We start from the raw sequence: 23,516 nt of genomic DNA, 5'->3' as shown, positions 1-23,516 counted from the left end.
CACGACCCGAGCCGAAGTCGGATGCTTAACCGACTGAGTCATCTAGGTGCCCCTTGGGGGATGTTTTCTAAATCAGTGGGGGCCGTTTTCTTAAAATCTGTGGACATTCGTGGGGCGCCTGGGTGGCTCAGTCAGTTGAGCGTCTTACTCTTGATCTCGGGTCAGGTCATGATCTCGCGGTTCGTGGATTTGAGCCCCACATCAGGCTCTGCACTGACAGCATGAAGCTCTCTTGGGATTCACTCTGTCCTCCCTCTTTGCCCCTCCCCTGCTCTTGCACTCTCCCTCTCTCAAAATAAATAAAATTAAATCAGTGGACATTCCTGGCTCTTGGAGCCTTAGGATTTATTTTTTCTCAGTTAACCCACCTCTTAAGGCAGTGGTTTTGAGAACCTTAGGCCTGAAACAGAATCACCTGGGGGACTGGTTAAGCTGCAGACCCCGGCAAAGATCGTGATTCAGTAGGTCTGGGATGCATTTCCAAGAAGTTCCCAGAACATCCAAGCTAATCCTGCTGCCAAGGAACCACACTTTGAGAGCCTTTGGCTTGAAGATGAAGCACCTAAAGATGCGTTATCCCCGTTGGCTTAGTGACAGTCCCAGGCACCCTTCAACTCACCATTCAATTACTTTTGATCAGTTTCGGAGTAATCACAGAGAATATCCTGTAGGAATCCAATCCCAGAGGAGTTCGAGGCAAAATGCCTGCTACAGCAGTAAATAAATGAGAATTTCACATTTAAAAAAAATTAAAATAGGAAATGAACAAAATCCTTTCAAATGACAGTAAACTAATTCTCTTACAGCTGTGGCCATCACATGTGGGTTCTTTAATATTTGAATCGGCAAAAGCACTGACATCTTAACTCAAAACTAGTAGCAATGGAGATGCTTGCTAAGTAAGAGCAAGATTTCACTGATGAGAACAAATTTATAAATGAAAGGGTTAGGTGTCTGCTGTGGTCTGTTTTCCCTGCACCCTTTAGAGATGAACCAAAGCAAATCGGTAAGTTCTATTTCGTGTGCCTATGCAGAGTCATAAAAGCAGTTTCCTCTGAAGTCAACAAAAACCATAAAGGTGATAAGCTTTAAAAAAAACAGCTTCAACACTTCTGACTCTCATTTGTCTGCCCGTCCGTTGCCCCGTTGTTTTGCAGAGAAAAACAGCTAGTTTTCAGCCTAGGTGGTTATGATCTGATAAACTCTGATCACTGAAAATTTCCTGGAAAGAAAATTTACCTTCATTTTCTTCAAGTGTTCAGGAAGCTGTGTGGATTCCAGCAACCCGGCTGGAGCAGAGCCAGGCTGGGCTCGGAGCGTCTGCAGGCTCTGAGGTGCCTTTAACCTGTTGGAGGAGCATTGTTCGTATACACACTCGCAGAAAGTGGATGTGGATGGGCGGGGGGCGGGGGGGGGGGGTCTGGGCGAGGGCTGGACACGCCCACACCCACTTTGGGGCACAAGGAGGCAGGTCTTAACACGGGAATTCTTTTCAAATAATGCGGAAAAGAGGAGTCAGGAATTGGCTGTTAGTACAGCTCATCTGTTAAACATACTGTGAAATCTAAAGTCTCTTTCAGCCCAAAGCACAGATCCGGTTAGACTGTTTGGGGCATGGGGGCAGGTGGGTGTCTTGTTTGCTCCTTGCTGTATCCTTTGTGCCAACAACAGTGCCTGGCACATGACAGGGCACTTGTTAAATGAATAAATGAATGTGTTTATTATTGCTTCCTCCATACATTCTCTTTAATGTCTGCATTTCAACTTGTTCCTGAGACAGAAACACTTCTTCTGGCCTCTTAAATATCACCCCAGAGAATAAGATTGTAGATATAACTGTTTGAACAAGCGTAGCGTAAAATTTTTATAATGGGGAGAACCCAATTGCCTTTCTATGTTATAAATGAAACTAGCATCCAGGACTCTGATTTAGATCTTGATGGATAATTGAGATTTCTTTCCAGCAAACCCTCCCCCCACCCCCACCCCCATACCAAGAAAATTATCCCCTGTGTTTGAGAAGGGTAAATGGGGTTGGGTCATAATTAGGTAATTTGGTTGGAAAGTGACCAAGAGCTGGTTAACATTACTGCCACAATTCCTGTGGTAGGAGCCAATACCAGAAACCCCCAGAAGATAATCTGATAATGAACGATGGCCAAAGTTTGCACTCAAACGTACTTTTAATTAAGTTACTTTCAATTAAACTCTGGACAGAAATATCTGGGCAGTCATCGAGGGTGTATAATAAGTTAGACAGGTTTTTGGATGGTTGTTTGAAAGACTGCCTTATTTAAAGAAATAAATGAGCTTTGCATGTTTTATTAGGGTAAAGGGGTGTGTGTGTGTGTGTGGACTTTGGCTTGTAGACTGTATTCTTCTTAGCTTTCTCTTGAGCACTCAGGCCTTAGTCCTCTTTGTTTTACCATAACTGAGCCCCTATGGAAACAGACATTGCTCTAGCCACAGCCCTACTTGTCATGTACTCTATTCTTTTTTTTTTTCAAGGTTTTATTTTATTTTATTTATTTTTGAGAGCGTGGGAGAGCAGGGGAGGGGCAGAGCAAGAGGGAGACAGAACATCCCAAGCAGGCTCGGAGCTGTCAGCACAGAGCCCCGAGCGGGCCTCAAACTCACAAGTTGTGAGATCATGACCTGAGCTGAAGCCAAGAGTTGTACACTTAACTGACTGAGCCGCCCAGGTGCCCCAAAATTTTTTAAGTAATCTCTACACCCACCGTGGGGCTCAAAGTCACAACCCCAAGACTAAGAGTTGCATGTTCCACCGACTGAGCCAGGCAGGCACCCCACCATGCACTTCCTTATCTCTTGACTTTGCATACTCTGTTCCTTCTGTCGAGAATGCCCTTCTTTGTCACCCTGGAAAACATTCATTCATCCTTTAAGACTTTGGCCACATGGTCTCTTATGAATACATTTTTGGCCATTCACAGCCTGTTTGGGCAAGGTAAGACCATCTTGCTGTGGATTAGAATTAACTGTGTGTACACTGCTTTTCCAGTGCTTTGTCCTTTGTCTGTCTGGCTGTTTCTGGCACTAGTGTGTCAGCCTCTGAGAATGATGCGGAGCTTTCGTTTATCTGCTGCCTCCAAGTAGAAAAGGAAGAGTGGCTGGTACCAATTCTAAGAGTTGCAGGTCTTTAAAACGTGTTGAAGTGACAAAAATACACATAGAGTCCTCACACGTTGAAGAGAAAGAACCTCAGGGGGGCCCCTGAGTGGCTCAGTCAGTTGAGTGTCTGACTTCAGCTCGGGTCACGATCTTGGAGTTTGCGAGTTCGAGCCCCGCATCGGGCTCTGTGCTGACAGCTCGGAGTCTGAGCCTGCTTCTGATTCTGTGGCTCCCTCTCCCTCTGTCCCTCCCCTGCTTGCTTGTATTCTCTCTCTCTCTCTCTGAAAAATAAATAAACATTAAAAAAAAAAAAAAAAGAAAGAGCCTCAGCTGGTCATGATGGCCACGTCAGCACTGAGAGATTGCAAGTGACTGTTTTTTCTGTCTTTTCCAGAGTTTAGGTATAACTATGTTGTTAATTTTGTGAAGCAAAAGAAACAATACTATGACATGTTGTAGATGAGATTCCAGAACGTGTACATCAAAACGGTGGTTTCCCCTCTTAACACTTGTCACTTGAACAGGAAGGTTCTTATTCCAATTTGACTGCCCTGATTCTGTCCATTTTTGAAATTACTATGATTCCATTGGGAGCCTCCCACCTAACCCTGAGCGGGGGAGCATGTTGGTCAGGTGAAAAAGTACTTAATGTATTGAGTCAAATGACATCCGTAGTACAGTCTAAGGAACAAGGCGGATAGCCACATGGACGAGTATCCTGGGGAGTCCCGATCAAAGTGTGATGGGCGCATACGATGGCCTTTCCTATGTGTCATGTAAGTCCCTCCTCAGGCTCTTAAACATGTAATCTCAAGGAGTAAGACGGGAAATGCAGTTGCTTCGAAAACAAATACCGTAAAATTCTGAAACATAGCTTTCTTTCTAAAAGGAATTTAAGTATCCTTTCAGTAAGCGTACACATCCCTCAGGTGAGGGCCTTGAAAGGTTCCCCTTATTTAGGTGCATAAATTTTTACTTCTTAAAGCAACAGGGCTCTTACCCACGAGGGCTGGAGTGTGGGCTCTAGGGCTGGATTGCTCACCCCTGCACTTGGCTCTGGCACTTCCTAGTTCTGTGAGCCAGGCATGTTTTTTTTTTGTTTGTTTTTAATGTTTATTTATATTTGACAGAGAGAAACAGAGCATGAGCGGGGGAGTGGCAGAGAGAGGGAGACACAGCATCCGAAACAGGCTTCAGGCTCCAGGCTGTCAGTACAGAGCCCGATGCGGGGCTTGAACTCATGGACCACCAGATCATGACCTGAGCCAAAGTCGGACGCTCAACCGACTGAGCCACTCAGGCACCCCTAGCCAGGCGTGTTCTGACCTCCCTATGCCTGAGCTTCCTGTTTGTAAAATGGGGAGAGAGAATTTTTAGTAGCTCGCAGGGTTATTGTGAAGTTTGAATGAGGTGATAACTGTTAGGTGCTTTAAAAAATGCCTTGAATGTGGGGCACCTGGGTGGCTCAGTTGGTTAAGCATCCAACTCTTGATTTCAACTCAGGTCATGGTCTCATGGTTCATGAGATCAAGCCCCACATGGGACTCTTTGGTGACAGCGCAGAGCCTGCTTGGGATTCTCTCTCTCTCTCTCTCTCTCTCTCTCTCTCTGCCCCCTCCCCCACCTCTCTCTCTCTCTCTCTTTCTCTCTCTCTCTCTCTCTCTCTCTCTCTTTCTCTCTCTCTCTCTCTCTCTCTCTGTCCCTCTCCCACTCATGCCCCCCCCAAATAAATTTTAAAAAACCTAAATGCCCTGAATGTAACATAAGTTCACAAATTCTAAGATGCACATTTTTCACATTCTAACATTTCTGAGATGAGGATATATCCTACAATTAATATAATCTTAAGCATTTTAAGACTGTTTAATTAGCAACATTAGTTTTTAATCAGTGCTACTTAAAGTAATGGTGTACCATAGAATGGATACCATTTATATCTCAATAACTGATAAGAGTAAGAGCTCAGTGAATACCAGCTGTCATCTGCTTGGTCATCAGCAGTGTCCTCGTCGTCATTATCTGGGCTCTAACCAAGGCAGTGGCATTTGGTTGGTTGCCAGAGCCAGTCTAGGGTATATGTCAAATCTCAAGTTCATCTATCTGTTTTCACTAATGCTTTCTTAGAGAAGACCCAGTGGGCTGTTCCTCCTGTTGGTTTCGTATTGAACTAATGTCATGCGTTTACGGGATAAATTCATGCAACGTCTACATTATTCTCTGCGCTGCGCTCGGGGCGCTACTAAAATGTTCTTCAGATTTGTCGCTTGAAATAGAGAAGACGACAAATTCTTTATTTTCTGTATTGATGTATTTCCCTAGAGGCTTTCAAAGGAGTGCTTTTTCTTAGTGAGCTCAACTAAGCCACCATTGTCCCGCTTAAGATTTACTGGTTTGCAGCCTTCTCTGGGGAAGAAAAGAAGCAGTTTATTGATCTGTAACAGAGAATGGAACATGGCCAACCCTTTTCTGGTTTATATAATGCACTGACATAAGAATCTGCATATCATTAAGAAGACTAAGTCCTCACAGTTTGAGGCCACCTGTCAGGCATGAACAATAACTGGGAAAAATCAATACACCATATGAAACTGTTGTTTTTGCAGAGACGCTACCCGGATCCACACCCGGTGACACTATCTTATTATATTACCGGTGGCATGCTTGTTCCCTTTTTGAGGTTTCTCCTTCCTTTTGATTTTATCGTTCGGTTTGGGGGAGGGTGGGAGAGACCAGTTTGGATCGGACATAAAGATTTTCCGCCAGGCGAAGGCTCTTCACTAACAGGAGGGGACCTTGGACCAAAGTTTATGAAGCTTCACTCAGGAGATTCTGGGCATATCTCCATCCAAATACCTTGACACCTACTTCATGCACCCATAACACATGCAGCCTGTTTCTTCTTGCCTTCTGTTTGCCCTCACGAGTTTAAGGGGTGGTATTTACAAGCCATTCTGAAGCAAGAGCACCAGCCCAGCGCACCGATCTAGAAAGGGGCCACGAATCAGCTTAGATTTGCTTTTGTTGGCTTTCAAAAGTGTAATCAGTTGAAGAATTTCAGAAGCTGGGCTTCTGTCCTCTGTCCCCTTATCTCCCTGTTCCCTCTCTTCCTTCTTCTCTCCCAGTCCCCACATTTTTTTTTTTTAACCAAGCTACATTTGCCAGACCTGTGTAGTCATTCCTATTCTTAAAGGTAATGCTCATTGTATCCCTAAAGCCAGCTCTGCCCGCACGGAGGTTACTGCTTCCCAAGCTCAATGCCATGGACCCGGACCAGTGCCTGTTTCCAACAGAATGTCAGGTGACTGCAGAGAGATTAGAGCCATCCTTTCCTCCTGGTGTGCTGTCACACACCAAGTGGGGACCAGCAGGGAGCTTCTCGGGGGAGGCTGAGAATCCGGTCTCTGCCGGTGGGCGGAGTGGCAGTCCCCAAAGCTGGAAAAGCCAAGCAAGGGAACTGTAAGTAGTTCGCTTTGAACTACAAGCGTAAACCCATTCAGGCAGCGAAGACAATTTCACTAGCTCTTCAGCTAGCGACTGTCACTGTGTGATCACAGAGATCAGCCATTTCCTGTGCCTTCCTTCTATGTACTTGGATTTCTCACTTCTTACACTCTCCATGACTGTGGCCTCATAGTTCCCTTTCACGTTGCATTTTGAAAGTTCTTTCTTCTTTCTCCTGTGCACTTGAAAGCAAATAAAACCAGAGACGGGAAGTCTCCAATCTTTATTATTTTTTTTAATAGTTACTATTACAAAAGTAACAAAGGAGCTAAGTTCTTCCCTAATTGAATCAGCCAGGGGCAACCATAAGGAACATTTTGGTGTATTTATTTCTTGGGGTTTTAAATCAATGTGTAAATATGTACATATTTTTCACAAAATTGGGTTTATGACAGAATACAATTTTTATCGATGTTCTTTGAGCATTTTACTACATTATTGAAAGCTCTTAAGTGATTTCACTGGCTGCATTAGACGTGTATATGCGTATGTATTAGCATTTTGTTCTTTTTATTTTATTTTATTTTTTACATTTATTTATTTTTGAGAAACAGAGAAACAGAGCACACGTGGGGAGGGACAGAGAGAGCAGGAGACAGAAACCAAAGCAGGCTCCAAGCTGTCAGCACAGAGCCCAACGCGGGGCTCGGACCCACAAACCGTGAGATCGTGACCTGAGCCGAAGTCGGACGCTTGACCCCCTGAGCCACCCAGACGCCCCAGCATTTTGTTCTTTTGGGGAGGTCACTGCGGGTTTCTGAACCGACACTTGAATTCCCAACTTGGAATTTGTTAGATCAGTTTCTTCGGGTTTTGTGGGTCTGGAGTTAGGATCTGGGCACAGTGGAAATGGACTGTTTTCCTCTGTACCATTGTTTGCTTTCCTTACCAGCATTTTTCAAAAGGCGTTTTGAAAAAGCAGAGGTTAGAACAATGTTCCCTTCCTGTTACTCTTGTTGTTTCTTTTTTGTTTTAAATTTTGTGTTTCTACTATGTCTTATAGTAGTAATCTCAGTTAACTTTTTTTTTTAATTTTTTTTTTTTAGCATTTATTCATTTTTGAGACAGAGAGAGACAGAGCATGAATGGGAGAGGGTCAGAGAGAGAGGGAGACACAGAATCCGAAACAGGCTCCAGGCTCTGAGCGGTCAGCACAGAGCCCGACGCGGGGCTCGAACTCCGGACCGCGAGATCATGACCTGAGCCGAAGTTGGCCGCTCAACCGACTGAGCCACCCAGGCGCCCCTCAGTTAACTTTTAAATAGAGGATCAATATAAAGTAAGACATATGGTGCCCATCGTGACCCCTGATGTTTCCAAACTATGTGCTATACTGTCATTCGAAGGTTATCCGACAGGACCGTGGGAGATATTGAAGACTTTTTTAAGAGGGGAGCTGACCAGCTCAGATTTATGTTTTAAAAGACCGAGTAGGCAAAAGACTTTGAGATACCTCAGAAGGGTTCCCATGAATCAATCCTTTAAAAATGTGAAGGCTTGCTACAACAGCAACTACCTTGAAGGTGTTGAGCCAGCATCTGGAAAAGACGTTACATTTAAGAACCACAGATGGTCAGGGCACCTGGGTGGCTCAGTCGGTTGAGCATCCGACGTCAGCTCACGTCATGATCTCTAGGTTTGCATGTTCAAGCCCCGCATGAAGCTCTATACGGATAGCTCAGAGCCTGGAGCCTGCTTTGGATTCTCTGCCCCTTCCCTGCTTGTGCACTCGCTCTCTCTCTCTCTCTCAAAACTAAATTTTTTTGTAAAGTACCAAAAATGGTTTGTAGTGGACTTGCGGTAGGCTAGGGAATGATGCCCCTGAGGAGGCCCTTGGTATTTGAAGGCCACCTTCCTAAAAATGTCACGTTTCTGGAGAACCATTTCCATCTCCGATAAGAGTATCGCGTCTAGAGCCCTGCTCTGGGTGCCCGTCCACAGGCACATCTGCCGGTACATGAATCTCAGCACCGAGTGGCGGGGCCAGGCCGTCATCACCCCCATCCACAGGCCACCTCTCCCCGACTCCCAATTTGCTCTCTCCATTAGCGGCCATCTTTGTAAACAGACATCTAAGATTTAGTGTTGTGCGTATTTTTAAATGATCCATTTTGATGGGGCTGTCTTCATTGTTTCAGGTTGATTGCGTTTGGGAACTTGATGCTTAAAATTTGCATGATTCCTCACTCCTTTCTGGATCTGTCATTGGACTCCAGCCAGCATGGCTCACGCCACAAAGGTTAACGGCTGTGCCTCAGGTAACTCAACTCTGGAGAGAGAGAGAGAGAGTGTGTGTGTGTGTGTGTATGCCTTTGTTCAAACTGATTTCTTATGTCTTTTTCAGCAATGGGTAGATAATAGCAGGTTGTCTAGGTAACTGGACTTAGAAAGCAATTTTCTATCCATCGAAGCTAGGTTGGTTTTTTATTTATTTTTTTGTTTTTGTTTTTTCCAAAATCTCTTAGAGAATTTGCTTTTATCTTTAGAGCCTTTATGTGCAGAAATCAGTTAGGTAAATTATTACCCAAGTCAATTCTATTGAAGTGTTGAAAGATCAATGTAAAATCCCGAGTGCTGATCCAAGGATAATGGGCATTCCTCTTGCCCTTCTTTATGAGGGATTGAGCGATGCGAGAGGAGATAGGTTTGGATGCCTAAAACTAGTTCCTAGTGTCCGGTCCCAAGCAGGGTTTGTTTCGTGTTGCTGCACAAAGGGACAGAGTGGCTAGGGAAGAGCTTACTTGCTAGAGCAACTTTCCCAGAGAGGAATAATCAACAAGCCATATCACGAATCATAAAGATTTGTGTTCTCACTGTTACTCTAGTTACGTTAGAGACCTACACAGGTTGCATAGCTCGTCCGGTATTGCTTATATAAGATGTGGGAGAAATTTATAGAACAAATGCAGAGGAAGTCCTCCTGAGAGACGACCACCTGCCCCCAACGATACGCCGAGCGTCCGTCCCTCTCTTGAGCGATCAGCCAAAGAGCAGAATGTGCGAGAACGGTGACCGTGTATGTATGCAGGAACTGTCGCGCGGTGTCTGAAACGGGGTCGGGGCTCTGCTGCTCTGAACACTGGGTCATGGAAGGAATGTGGAGTTGGAATCAGGACACCTGAATTGAGTCCCAGCTCCAGCACTAACCATGAAATAGGGGGCAGGACTGTTGTTCTGTGTGTGCGGTATCAGTAAATGTGTCTGCCTGCAGGGTTGAGACCCACGCGAGCACCAGAAGCGGACTTACAAGTGCCATGTAAGCCGGCAAGCTCTGGTAAGGACTGCGGCAGGAGGAGCCCTCTGCGGGGGGTGTCCCCAGCCCACCCGTGTGACTTTTCCTTCTAGCAGTCCTGGCTGCAAGCATCCCCTCTGACAAGAACGCGGTAGCTTTCTTGCCCCAGGCCAAACCCAGCCAAACTCCCGTTTATTCTGGGACAACCCATCTTTCTCTGTTTATTCTTCGGTTGGTCCCTTCTACTTGCCAGCTGCCAGGGACTTGTAGAGATTCTGCTCAGGACTGCTGTCAGCAAGGAAAACTGGGGGCGCCCGGGTGGCTCAGTCAGTTAAGCGTCTGACTCTTAACTTCGGCTCAGGTCATGATCTCACGGTTGATGAGTTCAAGTCCCTCGTCGGGCTCCGTGCCGCCACTGCAAGGCCTGCTTGTGGTTCTCTCTCTCTCCCTCTCTCTCCGCCCCTCCCCTGCTTGCTCTCTCAAAATAAATAAGCTTAAAAATAAAATACAAACGACACAAATCTAGCCTTTAAATGAACACTCATGGCGTACCATGATGCCAAAGCTGCTCTGTCTCTACTCCCATCCCTGATTCGTACGTAATCCTGTGAGATGACACTGTCCCCTTCACCATCGCTATCAGCCCTGTGTGATGGCAGAGAACCTCAGTCCCTTAACCTAAGTAAGGAAAGTCAGGATCATTCCTCGTGTCGAGTCAAATATTTGCTGAGGGAGGAGATTGAAACATGAAATGTCTTGAGTGTTATGAGTGAGTTTCAATCTCCTGTGATGCTCCTCCCTTCCCTCTCCTGCCCCCACTTCCCGCACGTTCAGAGGAAGGGGGGCTGGAGTTAGTGGTGCCTCTAGACCTTGACCCACTGGCATGTCTAGCACATTCCTGTCTTCAAGGGTTTAGATACCTACCCCATTTGCCAATGCTCAGTTCCTTCTCCAGCCTGACTCTTCTGGAGTGTCTCTTTTCCTTTGGTTCTTAAAGTCTGATGACCCAGCTGTAACCTTTCCCCCTGCCTAGCAGGTCTGGGCACTGCGTCCAGAAACAAAGGGAAGCTCTATGATTTGTGACTTCTGGGGTATCAGGGTATGATTAGTTACTGCAGACAGGTGTCTGCACCAGGCAAGGGACAATTTTGTTTTTTCTAGTCGCCATGACCTCTGTAAGCAATCTGATTAGAGGCTCAGCCATACATAATTACTATAGTTATACACACACACGCACACACACACACACACACACACGTATATGCATGCATATATACATATATATGAGGCCCATTTTAGAAAATTCTAAGATATAAAAGTTTAACATTTTCTTAAAAAATACAGCAAGAATTACTGGTAATGCCCCCACCCAGAAATACATGTTGCGCTCCTTTTCTGTATGGTCTTTATTTTTATTTTTTAAAGTTTTTAAAAAATTCTTTTTAATGTTATTTATGATTTTGAGAGACAGAGAGAGAGAGCACAAGCAGGGGAGGGGCAGACAGAGAGGGAGACACAGAATCCGAAGCAGGCTCCATTCTCTGAGCTGTCAGCACAGAGCCTGATGTGGGGCTCGAACTCAGGAACCGCAAGATCATGACCTGAGCCGAAGTCGGACGCTTAACTGAGCCACCCAGGTGCCCCTTTGGTATGGTCTTTAAATTTTAAGTATTTCACACAGTTGAGATAATGCTTATAAAAATCACTATTTTTACCTTTTGTTTTCCTACTCTGTATTGCAAGAGAAATGCCTGCCCATTGTTTAAAAAAAAAAAAAAAGCCAAACTCAAACAATGCAGATGTATATGCTGTTTATAAATATACTGTTTTGAAATGTAATTAACATAAAAACATTTACAGACTGCAGATTAAGATGGGTTAAAGAGGGCTTTATGGCCCCAAAAGGAGTCTGGCCCACCCCTTCCCCTGAAAAATCAAGGCTTTGGGCTTCCATAAAACCTGAGGAAAAGTCCCATATGAGGTTGGAGTCAGAGCATTGGCACGAGAAATGCTTTTCATGGTCTTAGGAACAAAGCAGAAGCAGAAGAAGCCAGCTGAGAAAAACACCACTTGGCCAAGCAGTGCCCTTGGCTGCCAGCACATCTGAGGTCTGACATCACATATTCGTGTCCCTGTTTGAGACTTGAAACTGAGTAAGGGACTATTCAGAGTCCTTTTACACTTGGACTTCCCCACTGAGTCCTTCAGTTAGCTAGAATAAAAGCTGATTTTATTTTATTTTGTTTCTTAAGTTTATTTATATTGAGAGAGAGGGGAGGAGAGAGAATGGGAGAGAGGGTGCAAGCAGGGAGGGCAGAGAGAGGAAGAGACAGAATCCCAAGCAGGCTCTGAGCTGTCAGCATGGACCCCGACACGGGGCTCGAACTCACGCACTATGAGATCACCACCTGAGCCGACATCAAGAGGCCCTTAACCAACTAAGCCGCCCAGCACCCCAAAACGTATTGATTTTAAAGTAAGAGCAGTTAGTTGATGCTATAATTTGTAAATTTCTTATAATAAATTCCAGGCGTACAAAATGCATAAAGGTGATATGACAGGCACCTGCATACATAGCACCTGGCTTCAGAAATAAACTTGACAAGTTCATGGCAAAGATTATGGAGGGCGTCCAGCGGGGCCAGGCACTGTTCTGGGGACTCGGATGCAGCAGGGAACAAAACAGGCCTTCGGTCGACGCACCTCCTGCTTTCGAAGACCTTTCGTCTAGTGGAAGCTGAGGGTTCCTGTGGACAGAGCCTCTGGATAAAGTAGAGGACTGACTCACACTAAAAAAAGTATGCACTGTGTATCTGAAATTCAAATTTAGCCGGGTGTCATCTGTTCTTACTTGCTACACAGGACAGTCTCGCCTGGGTACCCCTTCCAGATTCATCTTCCTCCAGGCCACCCTGTCCGTATCAGTCATTTGTTTCTGTGTGACCTCTTTTCCACACGATCTCTGTCCTACTTCTGTTGACTGGTCCAGTTGTGATTTCATTAATGAAAACCCCTTTATTATGGTATTCCAGAGAACACCCTAAGGCCACCTGTCAGCGTGACGAGGTACAAGCTTTATAAATTGCTCGTGACTGTCCCCTTTTGTTGGGGCCAGCTACGAAGGAAGTGAGGGCCGTTGGTTAGGAGGATGGCTGTGTCTCTGCACTTTGGGGATGGGGACAGTCTGCTCTTTCTCAGGTTTCTGAAATCGTGTTGTAAACTGGACGCACTGTTTACCTCTGTAAACACTAATTGCTGTTGTAAAACTTTAATTAGAGCTTAGCATCTCTTCAGAAGCTAAATGACAGGTGGCTTATTTGTGAGATGAAGATAAGAATACCTGCCCTGCCTTCTTCACAGGTGTGTTGTGAAGGAGAGAGAAAATAATAGCCATAAAAACACTTTTTTACGGTATCAAATGCTGGTTGGATGTCAGGGGAAATCACTGCCCTTCTTGATCTGCTGACTCTCTTGTGAGTTCCTGGTCCGAAAGGCACCTGTTCAGGTGCCGCTGTACAAGGTCCCATCAGATACAGTGATTTTTTTTTTCCCTTTTTTTTTTCCTATAATCAGAGGTATTCTCCTGTTCGGGGTGTGTGTGTGTGTGTGTGTGTGTGTGTGTGTGTGTGTGTGTGTGTTGTTTATCACATCAGCTAACATACAGTGTAGTCTTGGCTTCAGGAGTGGATTCCCATGATTCATCACTCACATACAACACCCGGTGCTCATCCCAACAAGCGCCTGCCTCAATGCCCATCAGCCACTCTCCCCTACCCCCCATCCCATCAACCCTCAGTTTGTTCTCTGTATTTAAGAGTCTCTTATGGTTTGCCTCCTTCTCTGTTTTTATCTCATTTTTTCCTTCCCTTCCCCTCCCCTATGGTCATCTGTTAAGTTTCTCAAATTGCCCATATGAGTGAAAACAGACGATACCTGTCTTTTTCTGACTGACTTACTTCACTTACCATAATACCCTCCAGTGCCATCCGCATTGCTGCAAATGGCAAGATTGTTTTTCATCGCCAAGTAGTATTCCATTGTATATATGAACCACATCTTCTTTATCCATTCATCACTTGATGGACATTTGGGCTCTTTCCATAATTTGGCTATTGTTGATAGTGCTGCTCTAAACATCGGGGTGCATAGATACGGTGATTTTAAGGCTAGACTTATATTACTGTTAATGAAAGTTAAATAAATGAAAGCAACAGATGAGTATTAGAGAGTAGCATTTTATGCCTCCCATCACCCAGCCTTATTTTTGCTAATATTTGCTTTTGTTAGTTTTTTATTTTTTCCAGATAGCTATATATTTGCTTATTTACAATACTTACCGAACTGCGTTAAAAATTTGGTGGTCATTTTAAATTCATACAATCAATTTCATAAGACCTTGATCTTCTGGTCAGTTACCTGGCTCCAGGTTTTGTCGCCATGTGGATCTTAAATGAGGTACAAAGGCCACTGATAAGACAGGCTCCTGGCTGAGCAGGTCGAACACTGCCGTGCCGTGCAGCCCACTCGATTGTGTAAATATTTTTCCTGGGCAGCAGCATTTCTCAAACAGAACTCTGAGCCCACTGCAGTGAACCCGATAGCGAAATTGCCTGCTGATGGTCAAGCGCGAGATCCGTTGTGTGTGTCTGTGGTGTTGGGTCTTAGTCCTGTTCTCCGAAGGCAGAACGGAAGCTGATGAGAGGCTGGGGCTGCCCTCCATGACCTTTCAGGGTGTCCTGGAAAAGTCGGCACAAGGATTAAATGCGTGTTCTGATCAGTCCTTTGGGGTCTGCTGTGAGTGGTGTAGCAGAAAAACAAAGGGAAGAAACGAAGTTGTCTGACATAAAAGCATAGGTGAGGGCCAACAGGGATCTTTTTGATTCCACTTGTCCCCACTTTCAGACCACAGAACACAAGTTGCCCAACTCCCACCGTTAGTTAATGGCTAACCCAGAAGCGGAACACAGCGGTTTTCCTTGTTCCCCGCATTCTGTTGGCATTAAAAAATCAGAAATGTAGAGTCTGTGATGTTCTGATTAAACAGATCAAGGGGAAGGTATATAGTTGAGAAAACTACGTGAAACCCAAAAGTAGGCCAGTCACCAGTAAAATGTCCTCCCTGATAGAGGTTATGGTGAAAAGGTATTTTTTCTTAGTGTGAATTAAGAGCCAAAGTAACAAGCATATTCTTATTTAGTATAGCGTGCAGCACCATTCCTTTGGTGTGTTTAATAATTGGATCTTAATTATACATTTCAACTTTAAATGAAACTTAGTTTTTAGCTTATTAAAGGCTAATTTCACCCTAGAGTTTATAAATGAAATAATGTATTTTCCTACATAGTGATGGTGTTTCAGAAGATTTTTTTTTTTTTAAGAAAGTAGTAGTTACCCTCGAACTTCCTAATTTTTAAAATGCCGAGGGGCACCTGGGTGGCTCAGTTGGTTAAGGGTCTGACCTTTGGTTTCGGCTCAGGTCAAGATCTCACGGTTGGTGAGTTCGATCCCTGCATGGGGCTGTGCTTGGTGGCACGGAGCCTGCTTGGGATTGTCTCTCAGAATAATTAAATAAACATGAAAAGATAAACAAATAAAATGCTGAGACCACTACAAATAGGAGGCCTTGCCTTTCAGAGTTCCACCTGTCTGGTTAAATCAGAACCACAGAATTCATCCAGCCCCCAGAGAGCTTCTGAAGGGTCCCTCCCTCCTCAGGGCTAGCTTGTTTCACCTCGTAAGGCTTCTGTTTTTTGTTTTTTTTTTTAATTTTTTTTTTAACGTTTATTTATTTTGAGAGAGAGAGAGACAGAGCATGAATGGGGGAGGGTCAGAGAGAGGGAGACACAGAATCTGAAACAGGCTCCAGGCTCTGAGCTGTCAGCACAGAGCCTGACGCGGGGCTTGAACTCACGGACCGCGAGATCGTGACCTGAGTAAGGCTTCTGTTTTAACCCGCAGCCAGCTTCACGTTATGGGCATTGTGGTTCCAGACCTCAAGCGAGTCAGAATGGGTTAAGCATCATTCAGGTTTCAGACAGGCGATTAAACTCTGGTTAAGCCAAGGAAAGATGCCTTATCTTGCAGCGAGAGACAGCCCACGTGGATGTGGGAAGGGTAGATCCCGGCTCTTCCCGGCATCAGGCACAAATACACCCTCCATTTGGAGATTTCTGCCCAGATGCTCTCTGGGTGCCAAGAAGAAAGGAAACACACACACACACACACACACACACACACACACACACACACACACACACAAAATAAAAGCCCAGCAGGGAGATGCGCTACATTAAAAACTTGAGCTCCTGCTCTCTTTCTAAAGCTGCAGAGTGAGGCAAAGGATTAAAACAGCCTTTCCTACAGGATTTGAATATTCTGTGCCTTGCTTACCCCCCAGACTTCCCATCGTGAGTATTGGCGTTTATTTCTGATTCTGCACTTCCCTCTTTCTTGAAGAGCTTGGGTGAGCTAGCCAACCCCATCCAAAGTCTAGCTCATTAGCCTCTTTTCCACAGGTTTGCCTTCTGTGCCCCAGATAATTCCAGTTCATCTCCTTTGTGCAGCTCCCGAGAAGGGTTTGTGTGGGCTTGGAAAATGAGCGACTTCAGCTCGCAGTTGCTGCTTTGGGGTCCTTCTCTGTACAGGGCTGTTTGATTTGCTCTGGCACAAAGAATATCAGCATAGTTCTCGAATTCACAGAGGTTATAAATTCTTGCTGTTTCCTGGCAACATACCTAAAAATTGCATTGAGTAGACTTTTCTCATCAAAACCTCCTAGGAGACCCAACCGGGAAATCAGATTTGATAGGATTCATTCAAACCCTTGTAGAAATTCTCACTTGGAAAAAATGTTGGTTGATTCTGTTTTTCCTCTCTTGGCTTCTCTGCCGGATATTTTTGGAATGAGCTGCAGCTGATTTACTCATTTCCATATGCTTTAGGAAAAGTATGCTCATGTTCTATATATATATATATATATATATATATATATATATATATATATAATGTTTATTTTTGAGAGCGAGAGAGCACAAGTAGGGGAGGAGCAGAGAGAAAGGGAGATACAGAATCTGAAGCTCTGTCTGCACACAGCACAACGCAGGGCTCGAACTCAAAAACCGCGAGATCACCATCGAACTGAAGTTGGACGCTTAACCGACTGAGCCGCCACGGTGCCCCAGTGTGCAGTTTTAGAGGCTAAGCCTAGTTCTGGTTTGGGTTGCAGTTCGCTGTAAATCCTGGCAACAAGAAATGTTTAAACATGCAGCCCATGTGTGTCTCCTCATGATCTCAGCTGGTAGTTCTAAGTGCACAAGTGATCTCACTACTTAAAAATAAGTATTCCGCTCTCATGAGGGTTCTTTTTTTAATACTGACCAGATTTCTAATCTTAGCAGCTCTTGGAATGAGGTTAAATAATATTCTGTAATATTCAGAAGGCCTTTCTGACCAACAGATAAGAAAAGCAGATTATAACCATGAATGAAAACTGGGTCAATGGACAGATTATGGGATTGATAGGAAGCATTCTTATCCCAGAAGTTGAATCTGTGTGCACTTATCTGTCTTGTTTGTGACAGGCCAGGTTTGAGGGACCCATAACTTTTCTCCCAGCTGGGTTGGAGGTTGTAGGCATGGTAAAGTTTCACCTTGTGAGTTCTTATTTATTCATTTATTTTTAATTTTTTTAACGTTTATTTATTTTTGAGACAGAGGGAGGGAAAGCGTGAGTGGGGGAGGGGCCGAGAGAGAGGGGAACAAAGGATCTGAAGGAGGCTCCAGGCTCTGAGCTGTCAGCACAGAGCCCGAGGTGGGGCTCGAACCCACGAACCCTGAGATCATGACCTGAGCCGAAGTCAGACACTTAACTGCCTGAGCTACCCAGGTGCCCCCGTGAGCCCTTATTTAACAGAGGCGGTGCTTAGGGGCACCTGGGTGGCTCAGTGGGTTAAGTGTCTGGCTGTTGATTTCAGCTCAGATCATAATCTCACGGTTTGTGAGTTCGAGCCCCAGTTTGGGGTTGGGACTTGGGATTCTCTCTCTCCCTCTCTCTCCCTGCCCCTCTCCCCCAAAATGAACAAACATTAAAAAAATAAAGGAGGTGCTGCTTAGTGTGATGTTTATGGAAGCAATTTTCTATGAAGAGTCACAAGTACAGTGTGTATTTTAGGTCTTTTTTCATGATCTTATCTAAGTGAACAAGTTGCCTCCCCAGAGGGATCTTCTGTATTTTGGACATGCTCTCTTTTAGGTAGAATCAAGAGGTCATCATGTGATTTTTCTGAATTTAGTGTCACAATATTTGGTTCAGTCAATAAATCCCATCAGCTTTGCAAACCATTTTGTGAAAACATTGGTTCAGCTTGTGCTGTCAGATTTTCCCATCCCTGCCCACTTCTGCCTTTTTTCTCTCAGATTAACTGCCCACAAAGTGAAGGCATTTTAAGTGTTGCTGTTCGGCAGGCACACCAGGTCTCCCGGAAGAAGAGGAAAAGGATGTTCCCGGACTCGAAATATAAGAGAGAGAGATGATGTTTCTAAGCATTGATTAGCCCAGCTGCATAATATCTTTACACCCTTAGTTACATGCGTCACCTCTCACTTTCTTCTGATTAAAGCCGGAAATGTTCCTTCTTCCTCTGCTGTCAGTGTCCTCCTCGGCTACGTCCGTGCGCCCACCCCGTATGGCTGGTTGATTTCCTTTTCCACCAGCATTCCGAATTGATTGGGATGTATTAACACATCTCAGGAACACACCGCGGAGATGTTTTTGTAGGCAGCACATTCTGGCGTGTTCCCGTCCAGCTGGGAGAACAAAGACTGATTTGTCTTCCCACGAGCTGGCCAAGGAGGCATCGGTACCTGTGGGCTTTATGCCTCGGGGACCCCAGCCGGGACCCCGCCCCTGTAGGTGGTGAGTCAGCCCGATGATGTGCCGATTGTTGTCTCGTACCAGGGTGGAGAGCTGGAAGTCTGTGGGCCGGTAGGGGTGGAGGGAGAGGTTTGCATGTCAAACCATTCCAACAATGTAGCTTACAGGAAAAAAATTGCAAAACACCGATGCCCTGTACCGCCAACTTTTCCATTAGCACCACGCTTTACACGGGTTCCAAGTCTGTCCCAGGGACAGCAGCTTGGCAGTGTGAAGGGGAAGCAGTCACCTCACATCCTAAGCTTCTGTGCTTGGCTCCCTGTCACCCCGTGTGGGAAGGAATCCCACCAGTTCCTGGGCACCTTCTTCTACAGTCTCATGCATCACTCACACATGCAGCAGCTGTGGGTTCCCTGAACAGGGCTGCTTGGACGTTGTTGGGGCGCCTCGAACTTATGGCCCCTCAGCCGACTGATTTTCAATGAAGAAACCCCAAACAGGAAATCTTCCGTAAAGGTAAAGGGGCCTCAAAGCTGGGGTTTCCCCTCTGGGGCATTATTCTTTGCTCTTCTGTCCTCTGGCCACTTTCATATGAAAAAAATACTTCGCAGACAGTGGTGAATATAAATCAGGGTGCAGTTTTGGAACAACCAGAAGGAATGACAGAAAACTCAGTAAAAATACTTCAATGAGTTCGTTCATTCAGTCGAACGAACTTTTATTTTTTTTATTTAAAAAAAATTTTTTTGTAATGTTTATTTTTGAGAGAGAAAGAGAGCATGAGCAAGGTAGGGGCAGAGAGAGAGGGAGACACAGAATCCGGAGCGGGCTCCAGGCTCTGAGCTGTCGGCCCAGAGCCTGATGCGGGGCGCGAACCTGCGAGCCACGAGATCATGACCTGAGCCGCAGTTAGAGGCTTAACCGACTGAGCCACCTAGGCACCCCCAGTAGCTCACTTTTAAATGACTACACAGAAGTTCGTTTGGCAGAGGGACGGCTGTTTCCCTTTTTTAGTGACCTGGACCAGCCCTGAGGTCCTGTGAAAGTTGGTCTTTCTTTGCCTTACTCTCCCTTCTTTGTGATTTTGTTTTGTTAAGGATGGCTGGCAAGATTAAGGATCATTGGATTTTCTATACTTCTGTTATTCTTTCTGTCTCTCCAAACATGTTCGCTTTCACGAACTTTAATCTCTCTTCCCTCCTCTTAACTCTGGGCTTTTGTTTTTGACCTTCCTTGGATAGAAATCATGATCTGTTTCTGTTTCTTCGGTCCTGATGCCTGGGAAAATCGTGGGGCTCCTTCCCAGCCCTCCAGGGCCCCAGGCAGCCAGAGACCAGTTCTGGGCAGAGTTGTGGAACAGGCTGGGGCTTCTGCACCGTCCCCGCTGCTGCTCTCCTGCCCACCTGCCCTGTTCGCTTCCTAGGGGCTTGCTCGAAGAAAGCACTGTCCTCTTGCTCTGGCTTTCTTTCCCATACCTACTCCTCCTCCCTCAAGACCTTCCTCACTTATTTCTTCTAACAGGTGTTCTCGGTTGCTCCCAGGAGGACCTCACCCCTTCCTCTTCTTTATTCCTGGAGAGCCCTGTCTTTTCATTAAGAGTTAGGGCTGTGGGCCTCACCCGTCTGTCAGGATGGAGGCCTCCAGAGGCAAGAGCCACGTCATCTGCAACGAGGTGTGCCCATTGTGGCTTGCTCAGGCTCCACGTTCGAGCAGCACCTGTTTGCAGCGCACCTGTTTTGTGCTGGCATAACACTGGGCCTCGAATCCAGAGCAAGACACGGGCGCAGGGCCTGCTTGCGTCTCTGTGCGATTGAATTGAGCCCTGCCGTTTGCCCGTCTTACATCGTTACACCTTTTACGGTTTTCTCCCAGCCTGGGCCCCTGGGGATTTTTCAGTCTGTGGCATACACTCGCTTACAGGCTTCCTCCTCTTACCTCACCACTGAGTGCAAGTTCTCGTATCTCCTTTCTCCCCATCACGTGCTCTAAGGTCTGTTTGAAATGATATTGTCTGTTAAGTGCCTTGGGTTCCGGGGCAAGGTGAGCAGATATAATGTGGCCGTCCAGGGAAGATTATTGTCAAAGGTCTTTGGAAAGTTCTTTCTAGCTTCCATGGCCTCTTTCTTGTCAGCGACCCAGCCAGAGAGAGGATCCAGCCAGAGAGAGGATGTTAAGCTCCAGTCGCTTCCTTTTGCCCCGGGCTTGTTACCTAGTCTGGTTTGGCAGGCTGGTTGGAACCGTGGTTGGGAAACCGAGTTGGTGGCCTCTCAGGTTGGGAGTATGGCTGGTCATTCGGCCCGCCTTCTTCCCACGGTGCTCTTGGGGAGGTGTCTACAGATCTCTGACCCCTTTTAGGTGGCAGGTAATAAACGGTTCTTTAATTATAATAAATAATTATTAAATAAATTATAATTAATAAATTATAATCATTATCAACTATAAATTTTAATTATAAATGAATATTAAATAGACTGTTCTTGTTTGAGGTGGTTATGGTCTTTGTGGTAATCTATTTTAAAGTCTTAATCTCCTTATTTATTTTCACGCCTCTCAATCCATTTTGTCATGGGCTGTTTTCAAAGCTGATTTCAAGACCTAGGTGAAAGTATATCGTGAGACAGTCTCTTGTATAAGTTTGAGGAAAGTAATAATCATGGGGCACCCCAGACCGTGAAGAAAGCCTGTCGTGTAGAAAATCATTCTGACTCTGGTGTTAAGACTTACATGTGTTCGAGGAAATGCACTTTGTTGAGTAAGGTATAACAAAGACAGAAGATTGGTGGGTTTTTTTTGTTTTTTGTTTTTTGTTTTTTTTTGGCCTTTTTCATAGGCCCATCATCCACAGTGTCCTTGTCCTAATATCACTCTCCTGGCCAGAATGCCACACCTCTGATGGGCACACCCTCCTCATGGTGACTGTGGCCTCTCTTTGGAAAATCTCCCCTTTCTAAAACACGTAAGTTTTAGAAAGAGCACATCCTTCAAATCCAGGCATGTAAAGGAGGAACCCTCCTGCAATCCCCAACGCTGCACACACCTAACAGGCCTAGAAAGAGCTAGAAGCCCTCGCTGGACCTGTCCTGTAATCCCCTTCAAGGGCTGTGGCAGAGGTGGGTGGAGAAGGAGCTGGCAGGGATGTGGAAGGGAGCTCCTCCCACGGCTCTCCCTCCCTGGAGTCAGCCTAGACATCAGCTTGTGTGTCAGTCCATCTCCGTTCTGAGAGCCCAGGAAGGGTGAAGAAGCATGGTAAGGAGTTTGAATTCTGTAGGGATTGGGAGGGAGGCACATCTACAGTATCGCAGAAATAACCCCGGCCTTCCTCAAGAGTGATAGCACAGCATCCTGATTTCAGTCTGTCTCTTTTTAAGAAGAATTCTTATACGTAGCACTTCTGCACTTTAAGTTTACCTTCATGAGGAATGGTGGTAAGGATCCCAGGCTGTTGTCTTCATCTTTTGTGTGTGTGTGTGTGTGTGTGTGTGTGTGTGTGTGTGTGTTTATTTTTGAGAGAGAGACACAATGTGAGCAGGGGAGGGGCAGAGAGAGCCAGAGACACAGAATCTTAAATAGGCTCCAGGCTCTGAGCTGTCAGCACAGAGCCCGACATGGGGCTCGAACCCATGATCTGTGAGATCATGACCTGAGCTGAAGTCAGATGCTCAATGCACTGAGCCCCCCATATACTCCTATATCTTTTTTTTTTTTTAATGAAACATCGTAATAGTAACAGAGCTAAGTGAAACATAAAGTGATTAAATTAATATGCAGCACAATTAACATTGTTTTTCTAATCTGTTTTATGGTTTGCTCCAGTAAGGACTCTAGTTAATTTAAAAAGGGAAGAAGGGGGCGCCTGGGTGGCTCATTTGGTTGAGCGTCTGACTTCGGCTCAGGTCATGATCTCACAGTTTGTGGGTTCGAGCCCCGCGTCCGGCTCCGTGCTGACAGCTCAGAGCCTGGAGCCTGCTTCGGATTCTGTGTCTCCTTCTCTCTCTCTGCCCCTCCCCCGCTCACACTTTGTCTCACTCTGTTTCTCAAAAATAAATAAATGTAAAAACAAAATTTTTTTTAAGGGAAGAAGGGGCGCCTCGCTGCCTCATTTGGTGGAGCGTGTGACTCTTGATCTCGGGGTTGTGAGTTCGAGCCCCACGTTGGGTATAGAGATTGCTTAAAAATAAAATCTTTCAAAAATAATCAAATGGGAAAGAAAAATAGTTGGTCACCTGGAAAATGGGAAAAGAAAAGGAATGGGACCAGGAATGAAATTGGATCCCGGATGGGTACCATGAAGCCCGTGCTGTGTCACACTGAGGCCTGGGAGTTCTGTTTGGCCAACCCAGGGTTTTGTTTTAATTTAATTGCCAAGATTTTTAAAATTCGGTAATTTCATATAAAAACACTAATATCTTCAGCTTCTCTTGAAAGGTCAAAGATGTCTACTGGATGTGGTTCTTCCCCAGGCCAAGTGAGCTGGAGGGAACAGGTGCTCGCTGGTCCCCCCCCCCCCCCGCCCCAGCTGCCCTGGACCCCTCCTTTCAGTGACTGGCCTGGACTCTGAGGGTGTTTGAACTTGTCATCTGGACCCTGAGGGTGATTGTATGGTTAAGGGGCTGCCCCCAATTTGGCCCTCAGCCAGACACACTTTGAGACGCAGACCTTGTTTGGCTTAAAGCGGAGGACCTTAATTCTGGCTTCGGTATAGACTCATCTGGGGAACCTCTAAAAATGCGGATGCCTCTGGCTCTGCTCCAGGAGATTCTGATTCACTGGGGTGGGGGG

General features: G+C 45.6%; 1 protein-coding gene across 3 annotated transcripts in view; it reads left to right on the top strand.

Moving 5' to 3' along the window:
* The window catches only part of KANK1 (KN motif and ankyrin repeat domains 1), a 140,262-nt gene that overhangs the window by 63,365 nt on the left and 53,381 nt on the right, over positions 1 to 23,516 (top strand). For all 3 annotated transcript variants that reach the window (XM_007077461.2, XM_007077460.2, XM_015535421.2), the window contains exon 2: positions 8,772 to 8,891. In XM_007077461.2, the coding sequence (XP_007077523.2) occupies positions 8,855 to 8,891 (37 nt within the window). In that variant the 5' untranslated portion in view covers positions 8,772 to 8,854. The remainder of the gene's footprint in view (positions 1 to 8,771; positions 8,892 to 23,516) is intronic.

Source organism: Panthera tigris, chromosome D4 (assembly GCF_018350195.1).
Source record: "Panthera tigris isolate Pti1 chromosome D4, P.tigris_Pti1_mat1.1, whole genome shotgun sequence".
NCBI classification, from domain to species: domain Eukaryota; kingdom Metazoa; phylum Chordata; class Mammalia; order Carnivora; family Felidae; genus Panthera; species Panthera tigris.
The sequence above is the reverse complement of the archived record's forward strand: the minus strand, read 5'-3'. Positions and strand labels throughout refer to the sequence as shown.